General features: G+C 43.2%; 2 protein-coding genes across 3 annotated transcripts in view; both read right to left on the bottom strand.

Annotated features, from left to right (window-relative positions):
- Positions 1–757: 757 nt before the first annotated feature.
- fkbp8 (FKBP prolyl isomerase 8) lies at positions 758–9,149 on the bottom strand. The gene is made up of 9 exons (XM_085449305.1): positions 9,026–9,149; positions 8,227–8,488; positions 7,927–8,096; positions 7,724–7,812; positions 4,832–5,052; positions 4,475–4,647; positions 4,312–4,389; positions 2,318–2,455; positions 758–2,161 (listed from the first exon to the last, which is right to left on the bottom strand). The coding sequence occupies exons 2-9, from the start codon at positions 8,474–8,476 to the stop codon at positions 2,075–2,077; spliced, it is 1,206 nt and encodes a 401-aa protein (XP_085305431.1). The 5' UTR covers positions 8,477–8,488; positions 9,026–9,149; the 3' UTR covers positions 758–2,074.
- Positions 9,150–10,000: 851 nt separating this feature from the next.
- Positions 10,001–24,017, bottom strand: part of ssbp4 (single stranded DNA binding protein 4) — an 87,802-nt gene continuing 73,785 nt past the window's right edge. The window contains exons 6-17 of one of the 2 annotated variants that reach the window (XM_085447377.1): positions 23,496–23,579; positions 19,416–19,542; positions 19,211–19,278; positions 17,958–18,022; positions 16,599–16,644; positions 16,462–16,497; positions 16,272–16,326; positions 14,958–15,028; positions 14,658–14,736; positions 14,287–14,315; positions 14,099–14,200; positions 10,001–12,733 (exon numbers count right to left, since the gene is read on the bottom strand). In XM_085447377.1, coding sequence (XP_085303503.1) covers positions 12,650–12,733; positions 14,099–14,200; positions 14,287–14,315; positions 14,658–14,736; positions 14,958–15,028; positions 16,272–16,326; positions 16,462–16,497; positions 16,599–16,644; positions 17,958–18,022; positions 19,211–19,278; positions 19,416–19,542; positions 23,496–23,579 — 846 coding nt within the window. In that variant the 3' untranslated portion in view covers positions 10,001–12,649. Of the gene's footprint in view, positions 12,904–14,098; positions 14,201–14,286; positions 14,316–14,657; positions 14,737–14,957; positions 15,029–16,271; positions 16,327–16,461; positions 16,498–16,598; positions 16,645–17,957; positions 18,023–19,210; positions 19,279–19,415; positions 19,543–23,495; positions 23,580–24,017 lie in introns of both variants that reach the window. The other variant, XM_085447376.1, reaches the window with a different exon arrangement.

Below are 24,017 nucleotides of genomic sequence, written 5' to 3'. Positions count from 1 at the left end.
GTGATGTTTTGGCTTCATGCTGAGAACGAGCACTCCAGATGTGTTGATCGAGAAGGAGCTTCACCATGTCTTGGAGAGGAGATGAGTGTCCTCATGCAGTGTGATCCTGCATGAGGAAGTCAGGAGTGACTGTATGTGAGAGAGGTGCAGGACATGTACAAGGAGCAGGTGGAGGTATGTACCGGAGAGAAGCGGAATAAAAGTCAAGAACAAGAGAGAATACCTGTGTGTGATTGGGAGGCGGATCAGCACAAGAGAGGTATAGAAGTGAGTGTAAGCAGGGTGATTTTGGTTTATAAGCTGGTAGAGAGCTGCTGTGATGAAAGAAGTACAGGAAATAAGTCCAACAGAGGGACAGCTCAGAGTCAGAGAGATGAGGTGGTTTGCACATGTGCAAAGGAAGGAGAGTGGATATCCTGGACAGAGGATGATAAAGATGTAGCTGCCAGGCAGGAGGAAAAGATCAGCCCAGAGGAGGATCATGGATGTAGGGAAGGAGAACATGCAGAGGGCTGGTGTGACGAAGTAAGATGCTTGGATAGGAGGAGATGCTAAGGGGAACCTCAGAATGGAGCTGCCCAACTATGACTGACTTAGAAAAGCAGAAGAAAACAGGCAGATGATCTGGAGCATGTTCTCCACGTTCTCTATTAAAAGACATGGATGCAGCAGAGCAGCTGCGGTCCTTTTATGAATCAGTGCAACAGTCGATATCTGTGAAACACAACTGCAGAAAGTGACACAAAGGAAACCGTAGTCTCATGACCGACATGTTTTATTGGGATCAATACAAAATTAACAAATGCATGGAATGGCATAATTACTTTAATCAGCAAGTGTTACGAGTCGATGCGGCTACCAGCTACTCTGATGAAAGCACAGATTTACTGGAGTCGCATTTACTCTAGGTAGGAAAGCAGTAAAATAAATTAACACCAAATGGAACTTAATTTAAGGCAAACTACACAAAAAAATTACAAAGGTGGAAAAAAACAAACCCACGCACGCACTCAACATGGCCTTCAGAGAATCATCCTTCAACATTTGGTCTTAATTGTGATACTGAGGTATAATTTACTGAAAATGAAAAATAAACTCCACTTTCACCCATCTGCTGAGAAATTACCTGTACCGTACTCTGCTGTCACTTTAAAGGGAAAAACTGCATCTCAATTAGGGGAAAATATATATTATATACATCTACATTTCTCTTTTTCTGGCGGTTGAATGATGGTACACATGACAGAGCATGAATAAATCTCCTGGTTTTAAAATGTAATCCCGCAGTCATGTGCTAAATAATGTATGCTGCCTCTGATTGTTGCTTTCCCTCTGCTTTCGGAGAGGTGTCTGCGTTACCTGCGACTCTTCGTGAGGCGTTTCTCACTCGCAGGCTCCTTCGTAGTTCCTAATGACGTGGGCACAATTTTAAGACCATCTCTCTGCACCCCCACAAACTTCAGCGTACACCCACCAACTTAAACATATCCAAAGACTGCAGTACTGCTCTACAGGTGTTTCAATAATAGTGTGTATGTGTGTAGAATCAGTACAAAGGGTCACAGAGGTAGTGCACAATGTAGAGCATCATTAGAAACGTGTGTGTGCGCCATTAGAAAGTGAAATTGTGTCTCTTGCATAATAAATATTACTTAAAATGCACAATCTGACACTGAACTATAGCAACAAATGGTAACATTTCACAGCAGCTGATTTCTTTTTTCTTAAATCTATTTTTACACTTTTCGCTTCAGCGTTCCGATAATCGCTTTGAACTACCAGACTGGAAAAACGATGGCAGCAAAAGAAAAGATTCAAAACGACAGATATTATTAAACCTACACATTTACAAGGTTGGAATTACATCTCCCATATTACATCATTACCGATGACGTCGAATTTGTCACAAAGTTCTCAAACATAGCAGAGAGGAGAGAGTGACGGCGAAGAGGCAACTGACCGACTGACATTTCCACCTCCTTTGACCAAAGGTCAGAAGGCACTGCCAGATGTGCTTTTGTGTTTCGGCTGGCCCGCTGCGTGGGACTGGTCAGGCCGTCGCTACAGGTTCGCATCAATTTCTAGCAGCTATGACAACAGATAAGGCTACGCCGCCGATGGCTACTGCAGTGGCGCCAAAAAGCCACTTCCAGCTGAGACCCTGGGGAAACAGAAGTAGAGTGCATGTTAAGCAAGTCGAATGATTTGTTGACTCACTGAAAAGCTCAAACGAACAAAACTCCACATCCTGTTTTATTGGTAATACTGATTAAGTCTGAACCACAGGTTTAACTCCGTGTTTTAGCGACAGTCTCACCCATGAAGACTTGGCGCGTGGTTTCTGCGTGCTGCTGTTATCAGAGTGGTTACCGAGCATCTTCTTATACATGGCCTGCTCTGCTCCCCGCTGCTCCGAGTGCTTCTTCACCAGCTTGGAGAGCTCAGCGTGGATCGTCTGCACACAACAGGCGAGACAATTAGACGATTCAAAGCTGCTCTTCAGTCTAGCACACCTGCTGACGTGCAGGACACGCAGCCGGAGTGCCGATTTCTGCGTCCCACGTACGTCAGGACGACGATAAGCAGAAAACACAGCTTTGCAAGAGAAATACGACCAATATTTTTCAGTACTGATGAAATACTTAACATAATCGAATCCTGGTGAAACATGAAATTTGATTTGTGTATGCATGTTTTTGTCTTCCAAGAAATCATTTTGCCCACATGGTGACAATTATTCCAGGATATGGGTCTAGTTATTGTTCCAGGATGGTCTGCTACATGAGTCACTTGCTAGTGACTAAGCAAACTAGCTTTTTCAGACACAAAAACTTTTTCTGCTTAGTAAAACAACCTGATCAAAGATTGAGTTTACAGTAATGTTCACTTAACCGTGTATTCTGTCTGTGGAAATGTTTCAACACAAAGGATTTGTCAGTTTCCACCTAAGACGCCGCAATGGCACCATCAACCGCTCACCAAAGACACAAAACTGACAGATGACTAACTTGTCCCTGAGAGAAATGATAAGGGTAAACTAAACATCCTGTTCTAGGAGCACATGTGTCCAAATGCTGTGCTGAGACGTTCGAAGGCCGTCTAAATTGGACCAGTCATATCCACATGTCATTTCAAAAAAAGTAAATAGACAGGAAAATCATCTCTCACGCATCAGAGTTTGAGATGGGGGTGTGAATGGCTGACACCAGTGAAGAAGAAAAAAGCAGACAGTGTGTCTATTAGAGAAGAGGACGACAGTGCGTCATCCTGTCACTTCATACGCCTGCGCCTGTCCAAGACCGCCTCATTTATTATAACGAGAGTGCCGCGGTATTGTTGACGCTTCTTGCTGTTAGAACACGGGTTATTTAAGGAGTCTTTTCAGTTTTTGTGGCATATTTTAGCATTAAAAAGGGAAATATAGCACCAAATTAGAAACATGGTGACACACAATGATGACTCTTATGAAATCTGAATTCTCCCCCCCCAGTTTGATTCAGTTTCTTAATCTACTTTGTTTTTAAATGTAGCTTTGGTACGTTTCATTTTAATATCTCTGGTTTATTCCATTTGCTACACCTCTGTACTTGTTTCAGATTTGCAGATATCAGACATTTAGCTGCATTTCTCCAACTACTCTCAAAGGCCCATTAACTTAGCAATTCACCCGAGCCACAGAAACACTCCATTATACTTGCACTGTGTGTGTTGGCTGAAAAGAGGTTTGCAGGCCATGTGCTGTTTGACAGATTTGTGTAGGACTGAAGTGGGGAGTTCTGGGCACGAGCAAGTTGCTGCAGCTTACAGCTGATCCAAGAAGCCCACACGTTTAGACGAGTTTCGTCAAACGGCCTCGCGTTGCCAAAGAACCACGTATACCCGGCTGTATAAGCAGAACAGAAACACTTTATGTGCTGGATGTGAGTAGAACCTATTCAGATCAACAATCTGGAGACGGACCCCTTAAATTGATCAATTGGCTCTAAAAATAGAGATACTTTACCCTATAGCCCCATCTGCTGGCCATAGGAACACAGTTATTTGTCAACACCACAACATGTAGCCATGTTGATTAGCACTGTTGCTCCAGGTACTCTGGATTCCCCTCACAGTCCAAAGTAACTGGTGATGCTGAACTGCCCATAGGTGTGAATGTGGGTGTGAACGCTCGTCTGTCTCCGTGTTAGGCCTGCGACAGACTGGCCACCTGTCTACCCCGCCTCTTTCCCTTCATGTAGCTGAGATAGCGCTCACCCAACCGCCCGCAGGACCCTGATAAAGATAAGAGAAAGAATGGATGGCCAAAAATACCTTGTTGCTTGGTTCCAGTTTAAGTGCCTTCCTTAAAGTCTGGATGGCGTCTGTGAATTCACCTTGCAAGGCCAGCACCTAAAGCAAAGACAGGTACCCGTGAATAAGAGAACCAACGAGTTTACTGACAGAAGGAAACCGAAAGCACGAGAGCTACGCGCACCTTGCCCATGCGGAAAAGTGCCTTTATGTTGTCTGGCTGGTGTTCGAGTGCTGACACGCAGGACTTGAGCGCTGCATCGTAGTGGTCCAGTTTCAGCTGAGAAGCAGCCATGTTGTTTAGACACTTCACTTTCACATCCAAAAGCCCCTCTTCCTCCTCGGGGGTGATGTCAACTACAGCAGGAACAAAAGAAGAAGTTAAAAAAAAAAAAAAAAAAAGAACAGTGCAAGTTATTATTCAAATGGTGCGTCATTACATTAGAGGAACACTGGTTAAGCTGATAATGTCTTTTCACTACAACAGCCAAATCCAAATTTACAGGAATGCATCGTCAACGTGAGCATCGGCAGATCTCACCTTTAGAACTAGACTCCGTTATCTGCAGGGCAATGCTATACGAATTGACAGCAAAGGCGTAGTCTCCGCGCTGATAATGGGCATTGCCCCGCTCTCTCTTTTGGCTGGCCAGGGCAATCTTCTCCGCAGGGGGTAGCAGCTCCAGGTCTGGAGCATCAGTAGCTTCCAGCAGTTTCACTTCTAGGGACAGCTCAGCATTTGCAGGAACTGCAGGTTCAAGACTACAAAGGGAAAGACAAACAATCAGAGGCAGGGTTTAAGAGAGTAAAAGTCAACCATCACTGGATTACACAGGAAACAGGACCTGTCACATGTCCCTGCATAGAACGAAAAACCGTTTTTGTCCAGTAAAAAGTAGGTTTAGCTTTTTAAAATGTAGTGCTTGGATGCGTTTTTTTTTTTAAATCGACATTTAAGTCTGCATTAGAGATTAGCTTAACCTGTGCACAGAGCCGTCCAGGTTTGCTTCAGCGTTTGGAGATGTATTTCTTTAGGCGTCCTGATGATGGATCACTTACATTTCTAAAAAGATGCTTAAAAAATAAAATAAAAAATCTCCACAGAACAGCAGCCTCTGGCAGCAATATTAAAACTGCTGAATGAAGGGTAGTTTGGTCCGAGGAAAGAAACCACTGCACTTTTCTACATAATGAAAAGAGAAAAATCCTGCAGTGCAGAGGAGCACTACGACTTTCCTTCAATTTTCAGCTCATATGAAAGTTAGGAACTTCATTATGATCACAATGTAGCACTGCATCAAAGACGCACATAATCAAATGAAGAAAAAAAACAAAACAAAAAAAAAAAACCTAAAAATGTTCTGAAATAAAAACATGGACTTCTTTACGAACTGAAGACCAGCAGTGACGGGTACAGCATCACTCTTCTCACTCGCTCCCTCTCTTTTTTTATTAACACACACAAGTGTGGAAGAGCATTTTCATTCATCGAGTACTTTTTACATTGTGATATTACTATGTTTTCTTATATAAAAGTATTCTGCAGCTATTGAAAACATTACATTAAAGTTTACAAGCAGTAATTAGATACATCCACAGTCAGACGATTAACCACTGCTGCGTTCGCGAGTCTAAAAATACTCTCAGGTTTAATGAATGCGCAGCATCAATAAAGCGTTTCTTTGAGATGCCACCAGCTACCGGGCAGACAACAACGCCTCTCTGTGTCTCTCTCGAGATGGGCGATATAAACAAAAATCAGAAAGATGAGAGCTGCACAAACCAGTGTGACTCTGCAGCTCTGTGGGGAATGACGGGGTGTGCAGTGCCATGAAAAAAGTATTTCCCCCTTCCCAATGTATTATTTATTTGCATATCTGTCACATTGCAATGCTTCAGATTAAATTAATTGGGGGGGGGGGGGGGGGGGGGTATCCAAACCTACCTGCCCTGTGTGAAAAAGTAACTGCTCCCCTTGTGAAATGATAAATGAACTGTGGCCTGATCACTGTCAGAGCTGCTGAATCACTTCAATAGAAGCTGTCTGACAAAGTGAAGCAGGCTAAAAGGTTTAAAGAAACAGCTGAGAAACAAAGTCACTGACATCCATCAGTCTGGAAAAGATTACAGAGACATTTCTGAGGCTCTGGGACTCCAGTGAACCACAGTGAGATCCATTTTCCGCACATGGAGAAACTGGGAACGGTGCTGAACCTTCACAGGAGTGACCAGCCTACCAAAATACACCCAGGAGGTCACAGAAGAACCAGAACAACAAGGCCAGAGGTCATGACTCAACCATAAGAAAGAGACTGGGCAAAAATGGCCTTCATGGGAGAGTCCAAGGAGAACACCACTGCTGACCAAGAAGATCACAAAGGCTCGTCTCACATCTGCCAACAAACAGCGGGATGATCCCAGAGACTCCTGGGAAAATCTTCTGACTGATGAGACAGAAGCTGAACTTTCTGGAAGGTTTGAGTCCTGTTACATCTGCATCAGACTAACAGCGTTTCATAAAGAGAACATCCCAGCAGCAGGTGGACACAGTGGTGGTAGTGTGATGGTCTGGGGGGCTCTGCTGCTCCAGGACGTCTCGCTGTAACTGAGGAAACCATGAATTCTGCTCCATACCAGAAGGAGGATGTCCGCAAATCACTTCATGTCCCGAAGCTTAAGCGAAATCAAGCAGCAGAGCAATGATCCAAACAGCAGCAAGTCCACCTCTGATTGGCTCAGAAAGACTAAATGAATGTTTTGGAGTGTCCAGGTCAAAGTCTGGACTTAAATCAGACTGTGCTGCTTCAGCGGGACCTTAAACAGCCGTTCATGCTGGAAAACCCTCCAATGTGTCTGAATTAAAGCATTTCTGCAAAGAAGAGTGGGCTAAAGTTCCTCCACAGTGACGTGAAAGACTCACTGAAGGCATCACAAATGCCTGGTGGTGGAACAGCCAGTTATCAGGTTTAGGGGGTAATTACTTTTTGATTTTTGTTGTTTGATTGTTGGGTTTTCCCTGTTCCTGTTACAATATTAAATCACTATGAGATTATTATTGTTATGCATTATTGTAGAAGGATTCCTCTGTTTTAATTGGTTAATTTAAAGCTCTTTATAAACCATTTTGTAACCTCTAACTAGAACCACACCAATAGATCGGCTAATATTAGCTATGTGCCGATACGGCCTTATCGGCCACGATAACCCTCACTTAACTCTAAAAACTGTTGTGAGAAACGGTGGTACAAGCCAAGACCTGTGCTCTCCAAAGTGTGATCAGAAAGTCACTAAAGCTTCATTAGATAAGTGGACAAGACAGAGAACTGAAACCCACTTTTAAATGAATTAGCATTGTGAGAAGGCCATTATTAAACTTTGATACAAAAAGTTTAAAAATAACAACATGCAAAAACAGCCTCAAACACTTCCTTACCTTCCTCTGGCACCATATGCATATTTGGCATCAGTCTGGATGAGCGCCTCCTCTCCCAGCGCCATGAGCTGGACTGTCAGATCCAGTGCCTGAAAAGGAGAAAAGCTCTCTTGAGAAAATTAAGGAATCACACATGAAGTGTGCAAATTCCACACACAAACCTCTGCAAAGGGCATTAATAAACTAATCTAACAGGTCTTTACCTGGATTACATCACCATCTCCCAAAGTGAAAGCGAAATCAGGCTTCTCCTCTACTAAAGTCCCGTCCACCAGGCTCGTTTTAAGACGGATTTTCACATTCTGTCCTTTCTGTGGTCGACTGTCTCGCCCTTCGCCTTCCTTCAGGACTTTTTTCTTCAACTGCCCATTACCTGGAATTAGACACGGTCACATGTATTACAACACTGACCACTGTCCATACCAGGCTCAATGCCCATCACTAATCAAGGAAAGTGCAGCACAGCCTACACTGCTGTGGAGCACATCATGGGTCCTACATACCCAAAACATCCAGCCATTCATCGACTTGACCTGTAGGGTCGGGGTCAGCGTTTGCATTTTCTGAATTTGTGGGTTTCACCTTCCCTTCCCCGGCATCTTCCAGAGGAGGCGGCTCGTCGTCGTCAATGTCTTCCTCATCTAAAACCTCGAAGTCTTCTCCGCTGTCCAACAGCGACGTTTTGCTGTTCTTCTTTGCTGATTGCGCATTATCGTGGCTATCCGACTCCATAATCTCCTCTCTGTCAGTCATTAGCAGACCCCTCTGGTAAAAAAAAAAAGACGGGAGACAACGTCAAAAATGATCCTTTGCCTAACTCTTAATGTGTGTGCCCTCCCAAAACACGGATTCCAATTCAGATTAAAGCCCAAAAACAGTGTTTAAAGATCCCCTGTCAGTCACACACCACTGAGCTTGTTACAGGCTAACAGCACTAAAATAAAACCTGCTTTCGCTCTGAATCGATCGGGATTATTGATCGATTTTAGCGTGACGTGATGCGATTTCACCTCAACATTACATGTTAACTGTTGTTCTACAGCAAGAAAGCCAACCACACGTTTCCAGAAGTTTCTAACAAGTTGCCCTGCTGTCATGTGTTCCCACACGGATGGCAGGCTGCTGCTAGCACACGTTAGCCGAGGATGTACAGCTAGCTAGCTGCTAGTTGTCAGCATTAAATTAGCAATTTTTTTTACTGTCTCTGAGTGTTTATCACTGCTTATACCGATCCCCGATGGAGTGAGTCAGAGTTAGGGATTTTATAATAAAAAGCCTGTATCAAAATAACCGGACACTTACCCTGAAATTGTCTGTGAAGAGCCGTGTTTTGGTTCTGAGCAGTCTCCTTTAGCTCGCAGTGCTGAAGTTAGGTTGCTGTTGGGGAACATGAAGCCAGTGAGACCTGGATGTGTCGCTGCATACCAATATCAACCTGACTTCGCCACGATCTGTTAACAGCCCCAAGCAGGCTGCTTCCTGTTAACCTTGAGACCCTGCACGTTTATTGGATGTTTCATGCTTATTCATAATTTACCTCAGAGGCAGCGATGTACGCCTGCAGCTGCTATTTGTAATGATAAAATGACTTATTTTTGCTAGTTTAAAACACAGATGAACACACTGAAAGCTAAGAACACTCAAAATGTATTAAATTAAAAACAAAACAGTTTGTATCAGTGATTTAAGGGGTGAATTTACACATGAAGACTTTGTGTGCAGCTCTCTAATGTTTTGATTTATTCTGAATAAGGATTTTAAAACTGTGATTTACATATTCACAATGGCTAGACATGCGTTTCATCCAAACACAAATAAACAATGCTGATGTAAAGTTTTCCAGGAAAAAGATGTTTCCAGTGGAAATATGTTTTTACTGATTAACATCATCACAACCAAGCAAAAGTCTTGAGTCACCCCTCGGGCTTGGTTAATGGGAAATAACTGCAGCACCTTATTCAAACATGTAGAAAACATAGATGGAAATACAGTACAGAAGAGGCTTTAAAGAATTTGGTATGACCACCTATATTCTTCAACACAGCCTGGATTCTCTTGAATGAATCATCTGTAGTCCATGTCAAAAGAAAAACGTAGAAAATTCTTCAGAAAGCCCGCAGGACTATTGCTCAAGCGCAATTTCAAAATATGATAAAAGCCCAGCTCGTTGGAAGCAAAATATGAAGAAACGAGGGATGACTCAAGAGCGATTGCCCGAGACTATATGGAAGATGAGTTAAATGAGCGCTAAGAGGGAGAGAGAGTCAAACAACAAGGAAAAATCAAATGACATTTATTATTGATGCATTGTTTCTTTTTTGATAAGCAAATTATCTGTTTTTCTTTCAGTCTAAAGAAACTTTACAATATAAAGAAACATACAAAGAACATCTTTATTACCTACACAAGACGCCTAAGTCCCTAAGACAAGATTCTGAACTATCCTACCATGAAATACAAAGCAAACCCAAGAGACAGACTGCTTCATATTGAATACTGCCGTGTCATCAGAAAGGACCGTGAACGGTACAGGAGAATCGTTAAACGCCCTTACCCCGATTCCCCACCCCTCCCCGTCTCAATACAACCCCTCCGCCCGACCAGCAAATCTTCCTAATGGTACAGTATTATACATCACAATAGAAGTACAGAGATGGCCGACGATCGATATACACAGAGGACTGAGAGAGGATCAGTGAGAGAGCTTCAAACTATACAACGCTATTACAGGAGCGAATAGCAAAGGACACAGTTTTCCCCATAAGTATTACATTTTGATCTTCTTAATTTAAAATGAGGTTTCCTTAAGTATTTTTTCCTTTTTAAAAGTTTCTTAAATTGATAAAAATCCTTCATATTAAAAACTGCAATATGAGGTCACATGTTTTTTTTTGTGAGAAGATGCCCTTTTTTGTCATTTTTCTGGAAAAACTATTCACACGATTTTTCAAAACCAAAACAGAGGAGTGGAGGGCAGAGCGAGGACGCCGCGGCTCTTTGCTCCTCTCTGTCCCGTCCTCCCCGCCACGCACGCCTTTAGCGTATGGTCTGCATTAAGCGTGTCAATGTATTCTATACATTTAGCCATGTTTACTGTATTCTAGAAATTTAGCCACATGAGCCAAATAGTCAGTGCATCCTTTCACTATGAAAAACATGGACAGATCTATTTATAATTTACTTTCAGCTGTATTCATTGGTAGTGACTGACATATCAAAACATGTCAATGATATCAAAATGCATTATACAGTATTTACAAAAAGGGAAATCAAAGGGTGAGGGGTGTGGAAGGAGGGGGGAGGGGTGCGGGAGGCGTGTGTCACTACATAGGAGGAACACTGGACTGAGTGATTTCCAGGCCACCGACGGCCAGACCCTGGAGATGTCCCTGTTTAACGCTGTGTACAAACTGTTCACATTGATATCAGGAAATTGAGAAGTACATCACCACCACCCATAGAGGCAACGCTGGTTGCTCAGTTGTCGTTGGTTTGAAAACAGCTGCGAAGCAACTGAAAGAAACAGTTCACCCTCTGAACCGGTGACTGCGAGCGTTCATCAGAAACAAATTAAATAGCGTACTGTGTGACATTGACGTTTCTGTGTGCAGATTCTATGGGCTTTATTTTTTTTAATCAATTTCATACATTTGAAATTAAAAACAAAATGGAAACTTATTGATTGCAAGTAATCCTCTTCTTTAGATGGTTTACGATCAACTCCCATCATCAGCGCTCCCACGGGTCCATTATCCCGCACATGTGGGACTCACTGATGGGAACTCCACAGAGGCAGGTATTTAACGCACAGTTAAGAAGGTGGACCCAGCAGGATTTGTGATTTCAACCCAAACGAGTGTCTCCCACATTTGCTTCCAGCCCAAAAGGAGTTGCTGGATGGACCAGAATGAATCCTGGGAGGAGAAAAGGGGCCACTTGGAGTCCATAAAAACAGTGAAATCAAACAAAGCAAGAGGATGAAGGGTAGGGAAACACGTTCCAGGAGTCACAGACGACTTGTAAATAACAAATAATTAAAACAAAAGATAGAAAAGAAAACACAGTACAAGCTAAATATGTTACATTTACAGAAAAGACCCAATCCGTAGAGGAGACGAGTGGATTCACAAAATTTCTGAATTAAAAATGGCAGCTGACAATCACGTCAGGGTGTCATCGGAGCCATTTTCTACCAGCAAAAGAGCAGGAAGCTAGGAGAAGGGTTACTTTTTAAGACAGTACAGTTAGACGTGTGATCGTCAGGTGCATCTACAGACACACTGTACCTGAAAACACAACTCTGTTACCCAGATACTCTTCCCGTGAAGTTTGGGGAACACATTTAGGAGACAAACATTAAAGGAGGTTTGTGACGTGAGGCTGACGGCGGCAGAAACGAGACAAACAACAAATCAAATCACGTAAACAGAAAATCATTGTGCATTTTTCGAGCGTGTGCTTATTCTGTCACCGTCGCTGCTGCTGCTGAGAGAAAATGTGCCCTTTACAGGAAATCATAACTACATTAGTCAAACGATATCAATTATGAAAATTAGAACAATAATATCAGCAACAACAAAAAATACAAACACTGAATGAAAACCGTTCTCGCCCCAAAATGACATCATCAGTTCATCTTTTTTAACCAATCCTGTCACAGGAGCAGAGCTTTTGAAATGAGGGCTCTCGGCCCCGGGTCGGAGGACTGCTGCGCGCCCTCGTCAGTTTTAATCAGCTTGATGTGAGAACAGGGTGACGGCGGGGCGGAGCTGAATGCGAAGGGGCGTCTCGTTTGGGCCTGGATGTCACCCACTAGGGCAGGTTTCGGATGCGAGAAAGACACGCTAGGGGCAGGTTCGCGGTCTCACGGCGCTCGGACCCTCGACGGGGCGAAGACGAGATCCTTCCTGCTACTCGGAGGCCTTTTCATGTTCTTACACCCAGTTTGGAGGTGTTGGTGGGATGGGGGGCCTTGAGGCGAATCCTGCTTTCCAGGGGAATCCCCAGGGGCTGTGTGGCACAGCACACCATCCACGAATAGGAGGAAGAGGAGGAGGGTAATGCAAGACGCATCAGGGTGGACGGGAAAGGGAGGTTGAGATAAAGGGAGATGAAAAAGTAAAATAAAATAAAAGATTAAAAAAAAAAAATCACACACTCATCGTCATGTTGGGTGAATACTGTAAAGAGAGAGAAAAAGAGAGCAAGAGAGAAAAGATAAGCTAATACTATATTTAACTTGTTCCACTATCCAGTTTAATATAAAAGCAGTTCAGCTACTTAAACTAAATGCCATGTCAAATCCACCAGCCTTCAGCAGCAAACAGTACACAAAGCTCCTTTTAGTTTATTCTGTATGTCAGTAAACTCAGCAAGCAGAGCGAAGCCCAGCCCAGAGAGAAAATGTGAGGGAATTTCAGATCACAGTGACGGTACAGTCTGACATTAATCACGCTACGGCAATCGCTCCATGCACCAGAGAAGGCATGATGTGTGTTATTGTCCATGCTTGTGTGTGTGCATGCTGTGTTTCTGCGAGAGAGTCGGACAAAGCTGGGAACATGGGGCGTGACACGAAGGACTGTGCAGGGGGCAGATTTCCAAACCGTGGAGACTTTTGTGTGCAAAACAACACGGTGTTAATTTAGCTCTTATCATCGTAAAGCAAGGCAGCACTACAAGGTTTCCTGACAGCTAACTCATAAGTTCACAGGAGACTGTGATTAACATGCACGGATCAGTAAAAATACAATAAAACTAATAAAACTAACAAACACCAGCAGCAGGATCATCTGTGGCATCTGAACACAGATTTGAACTGAGCAATGAGGAAATGAAAGGTTTTCATTGCTCTGTCTCTTAATGTTAACAAAAATAAGCCAAATAAGTCCAGTCTAAGCTACGTCTAAGCTTGTAGTAACACTGAGGCCCTCCATATTTAAAAATCACAGCTCTCAGCTCAGCCACATATCTGCACCGAGGTGAGATTTCACGCTGACAGAAGATTTTTGTGCCGTTACACTCTCCACCCTGAGTTTTCATAGTAAAACATCTTCAAAGCTCTCAGTCTGTTAACATAAGGATGTTCTGGAGCAAAAGGAGTAGTTTCACGTGACTGTCATGTCTTAATTTTGAAAAACGTCTCACTTCAGTCTGGTGGTAAATGAGTCCTGCCTGAGACGGCAGGGGACTTGCCAGCTTTCTAAAATGGATCACTTCAGACCTCCATCTATATTTGTCTTTAGAAAACCATCCCCCAGGTTGCCGTGGACAATTGGCAGCTACGATCATCTAACGTGGAGGGCGTGAGTGAGTCTCATGCCGGCGGGAATCTGTGTCAAACACTTTGAGGGTTTTTTTTTTTTTTTTACTCACACTTTCACTTTGGAATGGGTTTAAAAAGTTGCCTGCCATCTCGCCGTCATCCCGCGGAGTGCCGGGAGGATTGTTCATGCCTGCCATATTGTTGGGAGAATTCTACAAACGTGGACGAAACGCACCAATGAGAATAAAGAACTCATACAGACGGACAAAGAGAGATACGCAGGCATGGACAGTCTTACCTTTGGCAACCCATCCATGTCACCAGAGCCTGCATTAGAAAAGGAAAAAGAAAAACAGTGTCAGTGCAGGATATCCAGAGCTAGCAGAAATTGCTTGCACTTAAACAACTAATGGCTTTTAATTAAGCTATTTGTTACACATACAGATGAGCACTAACTCAGCTGGCTTCACCAATCATGTCTCATACATCAACAGGATCAATTGGCCTAACTCACTGCCCCACTAATCAATTTTCCCTTTGCTCAATACTGAGACAACACTTCCTTGATCTGCCATTAGAGGGCAGAGTCCACCTTCTAAAAGCTTTTGAGTGTCATAAGATTCAGTGTATGGGCTCATAGCTTACTGTACCGCATCTTTAGGTACGCACCTAGTGATCCATTCATATGATGCTGATCCATAGCACCCATTCCACCCATGGGCCCATCGGGACCTGGTCCCATTGGGAACTAAAACAAAAAACAGACACGTCGGTTATTTTTATTTCTATAGTCCAATATAATAGATCAAAAATTACCATCAGAGGGTTTTAAGACAAAACAGCTACAGCTAAATAAGGTACTGTCTCTCAGTATTTTTGCAGCTTGGGGAACACGACATGTTAGCTGACTGGTTTATAAAAAGGAAAATAAATAAATATATGAAAACTGAGCCAAACGTCGATACGTACATTAGGTCTATTACCACCAGGGCCGATGGGGTTCATCATTGTGTAGATGTTTTCGCTTGAATTTGTTGAATCTACGAACAGAAGAGCAGGTGGATGTTTAGGCTCTCTGTGCTTCACTCCTCCCAGACTGGGAAGCACTTACAGGTAAACTGCCTCTTTTTATATGCAAAATCCATGAAAAATTATTGAAAGAAGTTTTGGTCCTTGAGGTAAAGAATGGGGAAAACTGAAGACACATAGGCAGCAACAATTTTACCATTGGTGTAATAGTTTCTGCTACAGTACAGGACAAAGACCACCACCGAAGAAGAAATTGAAAAAACATCAGTTCCTCTTTCTGCCAGTCAATGCACTCGCTGCTCTCTGCAACGCACAGTCAAAGAAACCCATCTTATTCCTGTAACAAGAAGATTAGTTGTTATACGGACACCCTGGTAACTTGGCATCAACCAGTACACGCTGTGTCGCTCCTCGCGTGCGAGTCGGTCTGTTCTTAAAAGATTCAGAAGAGTGAGGTGACCTTGATCTGACATTGCAGGTAGAAATTTGTGAGCAGATAACTGAGAAAAGCACGAGAAAGATGAATGACGAGCTGAAAGACGAGGAGCAGAGATGGACAGAGCGCATGCACGGCACATGGGGTAGAGAAATCTTGCCCATTAGCGTTCCTGAATGCGGCTTTTGTTGTCGTGACTGGAGGAAGGGGGCTAATTCCAGAGTGAGGTGAGCACTTTTGTGTGTGTGTGACTGCAGTGGAATATGTTTTCCTTCTCAGTGTAGGTGCGAACAGGACTGCAAAGGGCTGCCCCGCAACATATCACAATAGCGGCGTGCATATAACACAAAAAGAAGCTTTTCACAGGCCATCAGAAACAGAACATCTACAGGACAACCGCCCGCAGCGTTTTGTTTGCAGTCAATCCTCCACAGAGACACCTTATTGATGGGTCAGACCTGAAAGGGATTAGTCAGTTGATTGTATGCCTCTGCTTCCACTCGAGTATTTTTCATTCTATGCCTTAAGTTAAAAAAAAAAAAAAAAAGTGTGACAAAGGATTTTTCATGAACATCACATTTGAGAGTTCCAACAAAAGCACATTCAGTGCAATATATATTTTCTTCCATTTTTCAGTGTTTTACACTTAAAACTCCTCCTAAAGGCTCAATTCTTCACGTATTTAGAGCCCGATCTGTCTCCCAAAGAGAAATGTGTATCTGACGGAGAACACGTTTGATGTTTCTTAGACAAACCCTCCTTCAGTGAGCACTGGATCAAAGCAGAAACCAGAAGGGAAACTGAAATGTATAACTCACCTCCAGGGCTAGGCATGATGGGAGTTCCTGGTGGGCCGCCTCCCCCCGGAGGACCCTGAGGGGTGAGAGCAAGCGAGGGAGAGAAATGAGCACCGAGTGCATCTAGATGGCAGCGCGCCTGTTAGATATCACAGCGTGACAGGTAATTTATGGCCCGTGGTCGAACACGAGTTCGTGACGGGACACTTACCACATAGTTGCCTGGAGATGAAGATGAATAAGCTATCTGTGGGGAGGAGAGACCCGGGGTGAAACACAACATGAAGCACAGTTATTGTAAATGCACTCGGTCACGTGGACGTGAAGATGTGAGAGGGTGTGACTCACTGAGTTGGTGTTGGGGTTCGGCCACGGACCTCTTCCGCCAGGACCCCTGAAATGCAGAGAGGTACGAGGATAAAGGGGAGGTTTTATTATTTGTTATGTACGTGGACTCTAGAGATTATTGCAAAAGTAGAGTTCATCAGCTGACGTGCAGAAATGATCTAGAAACCTGCCTGTTCTGCTTTCTGGGAACTTTATTGAGGGACTTTTTTATTGGCGTGACGGTCAGTCACAGGACAAGCATTGAGACTCTGAAACAGAAGACGACTTGTTGTTTTTTTAGTGCCACGTTTACTCTTTGGGGTTGAAAGTTCATTGACTGTTTCTGTGCAGCCACACTAACGTGGATCACACCTTCCTGGAGAATTATCATCTCCAATCTGCCTTTTGTCGAAAGAAACTCTATGAAAGAAAAGGTGTCTGAGCTACATGTTTCTGCTCCACAAAATAATTCCACTTTTGCAAAGTTTCTATTTGGCATCGGTAAATACCACAGCACAGAGACTGTTCTTTCGAAGGTCACCAGCGATCTCCCAGTGGCTTCTGAGCAGGCATGTGCTCTTTATCTGGCACCGCTGGACTCGAGCGCAGCATTGGACACAATTGATCACAGTTTTACAAACTCTGGTGCCTTGTGGGTGTCTGGCTCAGCTTTATAATGATTTTCACATTATCTCTCAAACAGGCTGCACCTATCAATAACTACTATGTCTCTTTATCCACACTCATAAAGCACGGTGTGGCTCGGGGCTCATTTGTAGCTGCAGTATGATTTTACATACGTCCCCCGTGTCACAGCATTCATGGTTACTGGATTTCTTTCCGTATTTTTACTGATGACACTCTGTTGTACTTCCCTCTTAGGCCCAGTGACTTTGAAGTGCAGAGCTCCTGCAGGACGTCTTAAAACTCACGTGCATGCGCATTATGAGGAAAATGCCCTGTAACCCTATACAGCACTATTTTATTTAATTCTTCTCATTTGAAATTTCTTTGCCGTATGCGTCGGTGCCTAGCCTGAGACCTATTGTGTCAGGGTCAGAGTAAAGCCAGGATACAAGGCCTCTGATGTCGGTGACATCTTTTAAGTCTGTGTTTATCGGAGAGCTTATCCTGACTTTCTACTTTTACCTTAAACCAGTGTAAGTCTTTATATCTCTTTTCAGTGTAAGTCTTTTTTCTGCCTGATGGTTCTGTGGGATGTTTCTTCTTCCCTCATCTGTCACCAAGCTGGTTTGAGAGGAAATTGGGGGGTTCTAATATATTAGTACTATTTTTGCCTGTTATTTAGATGATGTAAACATTATCATATAGAAGTATATACAGAATTTACAGCCATAAAAAGAAAAACAGTCTACTAACATGTTCATGCCGGGCATCCCTGGCCCCATGGAGTTTGGAGGAGGCCTCATCCCTCCGCCATAGTTCTGCACAAAGAGATGAACACACAGTCAGCACAGAGCCTCGCACCTGCTCTGTGTAAAGGTTTGAATCTTAATGAAGGTCAGCGACGATCATGTCTCCCACTAACTAGTGTTTAATTATGTGGATGTATGAGCTGTGTGTGGGCTGCGCGTGAAAGAGGACAGCTGTGTGTGGAAGAGCCTGCGCACTCTGCACATGTTGTGAGTCTCTGTATACAGTAAGTGTCTCTATGTGTGCGCGCCCTCCCGCGTGTTTGCGTGTATGTTTTCATCACTGCCCAGTGGGCTGCTTTGGCTGGCGCTACACGTGTGTCTTTGGACACGTGTGTGTGTGTGTGTGTGTGTGTATGACTGAGTGAGTGAGTAGGGGGGCAGGCCAGAGAGCAGCTCCACTCAGAGGAAGAGTTTTGTTCAGCAGACGATTACACTTGTCGAGCAGATGCCACACCAGCTGCTGGTACGCTCACTGCCAAAGTCACCGAGCCAGGGTGGCACAGAGAGGGGACGAAGGGCACGGGGAGAGAGTGTGCGTGTGTGTGTGCGCGCGGTGGCTGGGTGCAGAATGAAGCAGCTGTCTTATAATGGTAATTCAAAAGGACGCTGCTGTTTAAGCATCTTATGTATTAGAAAAAACAACATTAACACAAATCAAAGTGATAAAAGGAAACCGACAGCACCGTCTTTGGCACCACTTTTAAAAAAATATGTGTTGGTGGTGGCTTGCTCATAGCACTCTAAGCATTCAGTCTCTGTCTCTCTAGGTGGGAGTCAGCAAGTAGGATTTAACATGTAGAACTGGCGTTAGCAGTGGGTGGGCTCTGGTCGCAGCCAAGATCGGCGTCAGAGCGCTTCTGACATTTAAAGGCAAAGTTAAGAGATTGGCGGAACCAAAATTCCTGCTCAGCAAAGGAGAAGGATTATCTGCATGCTGTTTATAGATTGCTGCTTTGACATTATAGCTGTTTTTTATGGAAGCCCCTAATGAAGGGCAACCAAACACAGAGTTTGCTCATAAACTAAAGACCAGGCACCAAACCTGGCTGTGTGGCAGCTGCTGAGTGGGAGTGCAGTGGGCTGGTGGAGCTGAAGGACACTATCCACTGTTGTGACTTGCTTTAGTAACGGGGCCCTTTGTGTTTTACTCTATATGACTAATTTGGTCGTTTGTGTAAAAAAACACTGGTGGTTTACCTGTGGGCCCATGCCTCCCATGCCTCGGGGGGGATTCATTCTCATTGGACCGCCCATGTTTGGATGTCCTGTGATAAAACAGAATGTTGGCATGGCAGCACCACTTGGATCAATAACAAATCAATACAGGAGGAAGAAAGAAGATTCTCATTTAGAAGCCAATATAAAGTTTCTCTTCAAAACAGCACACTATGGCCGTCAGTACCTTGAGGTCGGGTGGGGTCCAGGCTGTTTGGAAGGAGAGGCTGTGACCCGGGGATGCTCCCGGGAGGCTGATTTGGCATACGGAGGGAAGGCCTTGGGCCACCTGGGTACCGTGGAGACATGAATGGCTGCAGAAAGGACAAGCGAAGAAAAAAAACAACAACTTTATTCCAGGTGATGGCAAACATAAGGCCTGGGGGCCAGAAGTGGTCAGTCAAAAACTCATATTCGGCCCGCCGGACAGCTTTGGAAAATGTGAAAGATGCCATACGTTTTGGAATTTTAACTGTATTTTCAGATATTTTGCAGCTTTTCCTTCTCCATGGCCACTCATACTAAACCAAAGTAAATAAACAATGAAATGGCAGTTTTTTTGCTTTCTACTATACAAATTCAGGATTCAGGATCTGGCCCAATTCAGAACAAAATGGGCTCTACGTGGCCCACAATATGAAATAATAATGATCAGAAGCCAAAACACTAACACACATGTACATTTCTTGACTGAGAGTCCTTCAAATATGTTTGTGCTAATGACAACACAAAGCTACGGTTATGCCCCAAAACACAAAGAAGCCACAGTGCAGTTAGTGCAGAATGTGGCTTCAGTTTAATGAAATCAGCATAGAAAGAAAAGCAATTTAAAGGGACTGGCACGATTAGATATTAACATAATGTATCAAGTAAATAAAACAAACAAGGTAATCATAAGGATATTATGACAATATTTATTTATAGCAGGGCTTGTAAAACGACTGCAGCGGGAGGCATTAAACACATGACGGAAATTAAATTGAGATAAAACGATAGAAAGTGCTGCACATATTAAAAATACACAAAACATCACAGTACACATGTCTCAGCATGCCACCGTCATTACCAGCTTAGCGAACATCAGATTCTGCTTTTAAAACACTGCATCCATAAATCACAGTGTACGCTGCCTTTTGGTGCTTCTGATTGAGAACTAATAAACACAGATCTCTATAAAAAATTTAACTGTGCTGGCCAAAGTTCTTGAAGCTCTTGTGTGTGAGCAGTTAAAGGAGTTTTTGCACATCAATGCCATTTTATCTGAATATCAATCAGGCTTTAGGAAGAATCACAGTACTATCACAGCTGCAATTAGAGTGGTAAATGATATTACTATTGCACTTGATAAAAAACAACACTGTGCATCCCTTTTTATTGATTTGTCAAAAGCATTTGACACTGTTGATCATTGTATTTTAAAACTTAGACTCTTCCAGTCAGGACTCTCTGAGAGAGCAGTGGCATGGTTCTCAAACTACCTCAGTAACAGGACTCAGTGCATTAAATCTGACGGTCTATGTTCTGACTTTGTTACAGTGCACAGCGGAGTGCCACAGGGTTCTGTATTAGGTCCCCTTCTATTTATCATTTACGTAAACAATCTTAGTCTACATGTGCCAGATGCAAACTTGCACTTCTATGCTGATGATACAGTTATTTACAGCTGTGGTTCAACTCTTGTCCAAGCCATCGACTCCTTGCAGAAAGCCTTTTCTGCTGTCCAGCACTCATTACATCAGCTTAAACTTGTTCTCAACGCAGACAAAACAAAGCTCATGTTGTTTTCTAAATCAAGGAGACGAGCCCAAACAATCCCATCAGTAACCACTCTTGAAGGTAATAAAATAGAGTTGGTTCACACCTATAAATATCTGGGAATCTTAATTGATGACTCGCTTACCTTCAAACCACATGTAGAGAATCTTGTGAAAAACCTGAAGTTAAAACTGAGATTTTATTTTCAAAATAAGTTGTGTTTCTCTTTTAATACAAAGAAGCGGCTTGTTGCTGCAACATTCTTGCCTGTGCTGGATTATGGTGATATTCTATATATGAATGCTTCTGCTCAATGTCTTCGAATGGTTGATTCTGTGTATCATGCTTGTCTGAGGTTCATCACTAACTGTAAATTTCAGACTCACCACTGTGAGTTATACTCTCAGGTAGGATGGCCTGCTTTGGTAAGTCGGAGGAATTCTCATTTATACAGTTTTATATATAAGGCGATACTTGGGTTGCTGCCTTCTTATATATGTTCCCTGCTTGTAATGAAACATGCTGGTCGGTATTCTCTTCGTCCGCATGGTTACTTGTTGCTTTCTGTTCCATTTGCCCGAACTGAACTTGGTAAAAGAGCTTTTGTCCATTTAGCACCCTCGGCCTGGAACAAACTGCAGAAGGAATGGAAAATGACTGAATTCATTTCATTAAGTGATTTTAAATCTAAACTACGAATCCTTGAGGCCAAGTCCATAACATGCAACTGTTTCAATTAGATTGATTGTCATTTTAACTGACTTTTTATTTTATTTGAATTTTATTGAATTTTATTTTTATTTTATTTGTATTCTTTCACTTATTGTTGCATGTGTGTTGTTGCTGCCTGTGTTTGAGTAATTTCTGTAACTGTGAGACATCTGCTGCTGCCTATCTTGGCCAGGTCTCCCTTGAAAAAGAGGTTTTTAATCTCAATGGGATCTTCCTGGTTAAATAAAGGTTAATAAATAAATAATAAATAACTGATGTTATGATAATAATATCATTTCAACCAGCTTCTATTAGTCTCTCAAAATGTGTACAAATGTGCTCTCCGGAAGCAAGAATACTTCCATGTAAAATAGATTAGTCATATGTTTCCCCTCAGGTGAGAGCCAAACTGTTCTTGACAAGTGACACTTTGAAATGACATAAGGCACAAGATGATTAGCAAACCTGACTCTCTATAGCTGACCTTCTCATGTTTGAGGCTTTATCTTTGGATGTCAACAGGGGGAGCTATTGCGCTGAAGAACAATGTGCATGCTGTATTTTTGTTCTGTTTCCAAGTAAGGAGGGGCTTGTTGTTAAGTTTTGGAAAGTAAGACCTCAGGTGATAAATGCCATTGGGATAAAGGTAAAGGGGAAGTTAGGAAGATGGGGAAAAAAAACATGCAGGATAGAGATCTGGACCAGAAGAACAATACAAGGACAATAATGTTGCAGCGGGTGGGGGGGCATTAACATCACACGGCTGGATGAAAGCAGTAGTTCTACACCCCGTCTCTGTTTCTGTGCCATTCGGTGGTGGACATTTTACTACCGACCTCGCATACGCAGGCAGTCTAGCTACAAAGATTCTGCCTGGATTGCGTGATTCATACCAGAAACCTAAGACACGTTCACTATGTTTCAGCAGAGAGGGGACAAGACAAGGCTGGCCGGGACATGCATTACAGAGCCGGCGCACAACTAGTGAATAATGTAAAACACCAGAGACAGATGGTTTTCAGAATTACCTTTGAGAATACGTTGCTACAACTACAAATATCCACGCCCGGTGGACCACATTTCGATGTTAGACGATAAGAATTAATTCAAAAGTCAGTCCAACTATTTTAGTATCAAGAGGAAACGTGCAGATTTGAATGCTGATTGGGTAAGACTTGGGTGTTTTGGTCACGGAGCATGAGCCGCATGATGTTTGTATCATCATCTTATCACAGAGATAAGCACACACAACACAAATACAGCATGAGACTGCATTTAAATTATAATTATGTACTACATGTTTTGTGTGTCGCCGGGTGTGTGCGGTTGGAGCAAGTGGAAGATGAGTTATATAATAACAATTAGTCCTCGAAGTGAGAACCGACTCACTACCGTTTTCATTTGTACCCTCGTCACCTAAGTCGGCTTTCTCTTCGGCTCCTCTTCTCTCCTCCTTTGACCGTGTTGTGGTGGGTTTGTGCATGAAGAGCTGCACAATGTCAGGCTGTGCTGCAATATTAATGGTCTATTGATGGACTACGGGATGGTGAGTGCTGGGCTGAGGAAGAGAGGAGGCCCTCCAGATGCACCTCCGCTCTTTACAGCTGGGCCAACACAGCTAAATTATTCATCCAATCCACCATTGTGGATGCTGCCCGTCCTGCCTGTTAGCACAAGGGACCTGTGTGCGGTTTGTACACTTTTCACTGTTATTTGAGCGAGTGAGCGAGTGGAATCAAGGGTAGGCTCAAGAAGGAACCTACAAGCAAAGTGACAGACTGGATAAATGTTTGGTTCTTACCTGTCCATGAGGTCCCATCATGGGATTAGTGGGGTTATGTGGAGGAGGCTGCGTGTGAGGTGAAGGTTGAGATCCTGGGGGACCCTGGTGAAGAACAGATTTAAAGTTGTTTAAAAAACAAGCTTCAAGAATGTAATGAATGCAAATCTTTCTGGGGAAACATTATTAGCGCAATCAACCTTCAATAAATCACTTTTAATGTGAGTACTGCAGTTATAGGTTTGGTTTAGTTTTGCTTGGCCAGATTTTAGAAAATCTATCAGCGGCACTCCATCAGGGCAAGCAAGGCAAGCAGTGCTTGAACAGTGAAATCTAAAAGCAGAGATCAATCAAATCCTGAAACCAATCTCTCTTATTTTAAACAACTTTCTGTCTACAGCTTCTCATCTGTTTTCATCCATCTATCTACTTATCCAGGTTCAGGTCAGGAGTCTAAGCAGAGAAACTCACACTTCTGTCACTCTGGCTAACTCTTCCAGCTCATCTGAGGGGACACAGAGGCGTTCGCAGTCCATACGACAC

Source organism: Copadichromis virginalis, linkage group LG23 (genome assembly GCF_057382275.1).
Source record: "Copadichromis virginalis isolate Kocher_CV1m ecotype Utaka linkage group LG23, C_Virginalis_male_GT1.1, whole genome shotgun sequence".
Classification (NCBI taxonomy): domain Eukaryota; kingdom Metazoa; phylum Chordata; class Actinopteri; order Cichliformes; family Cichlidae; genus Copadichromis; species Copadichromis virginalis.
This window is presented reverse-complemented; position numbering and strand designations above follow the sequence as displayed.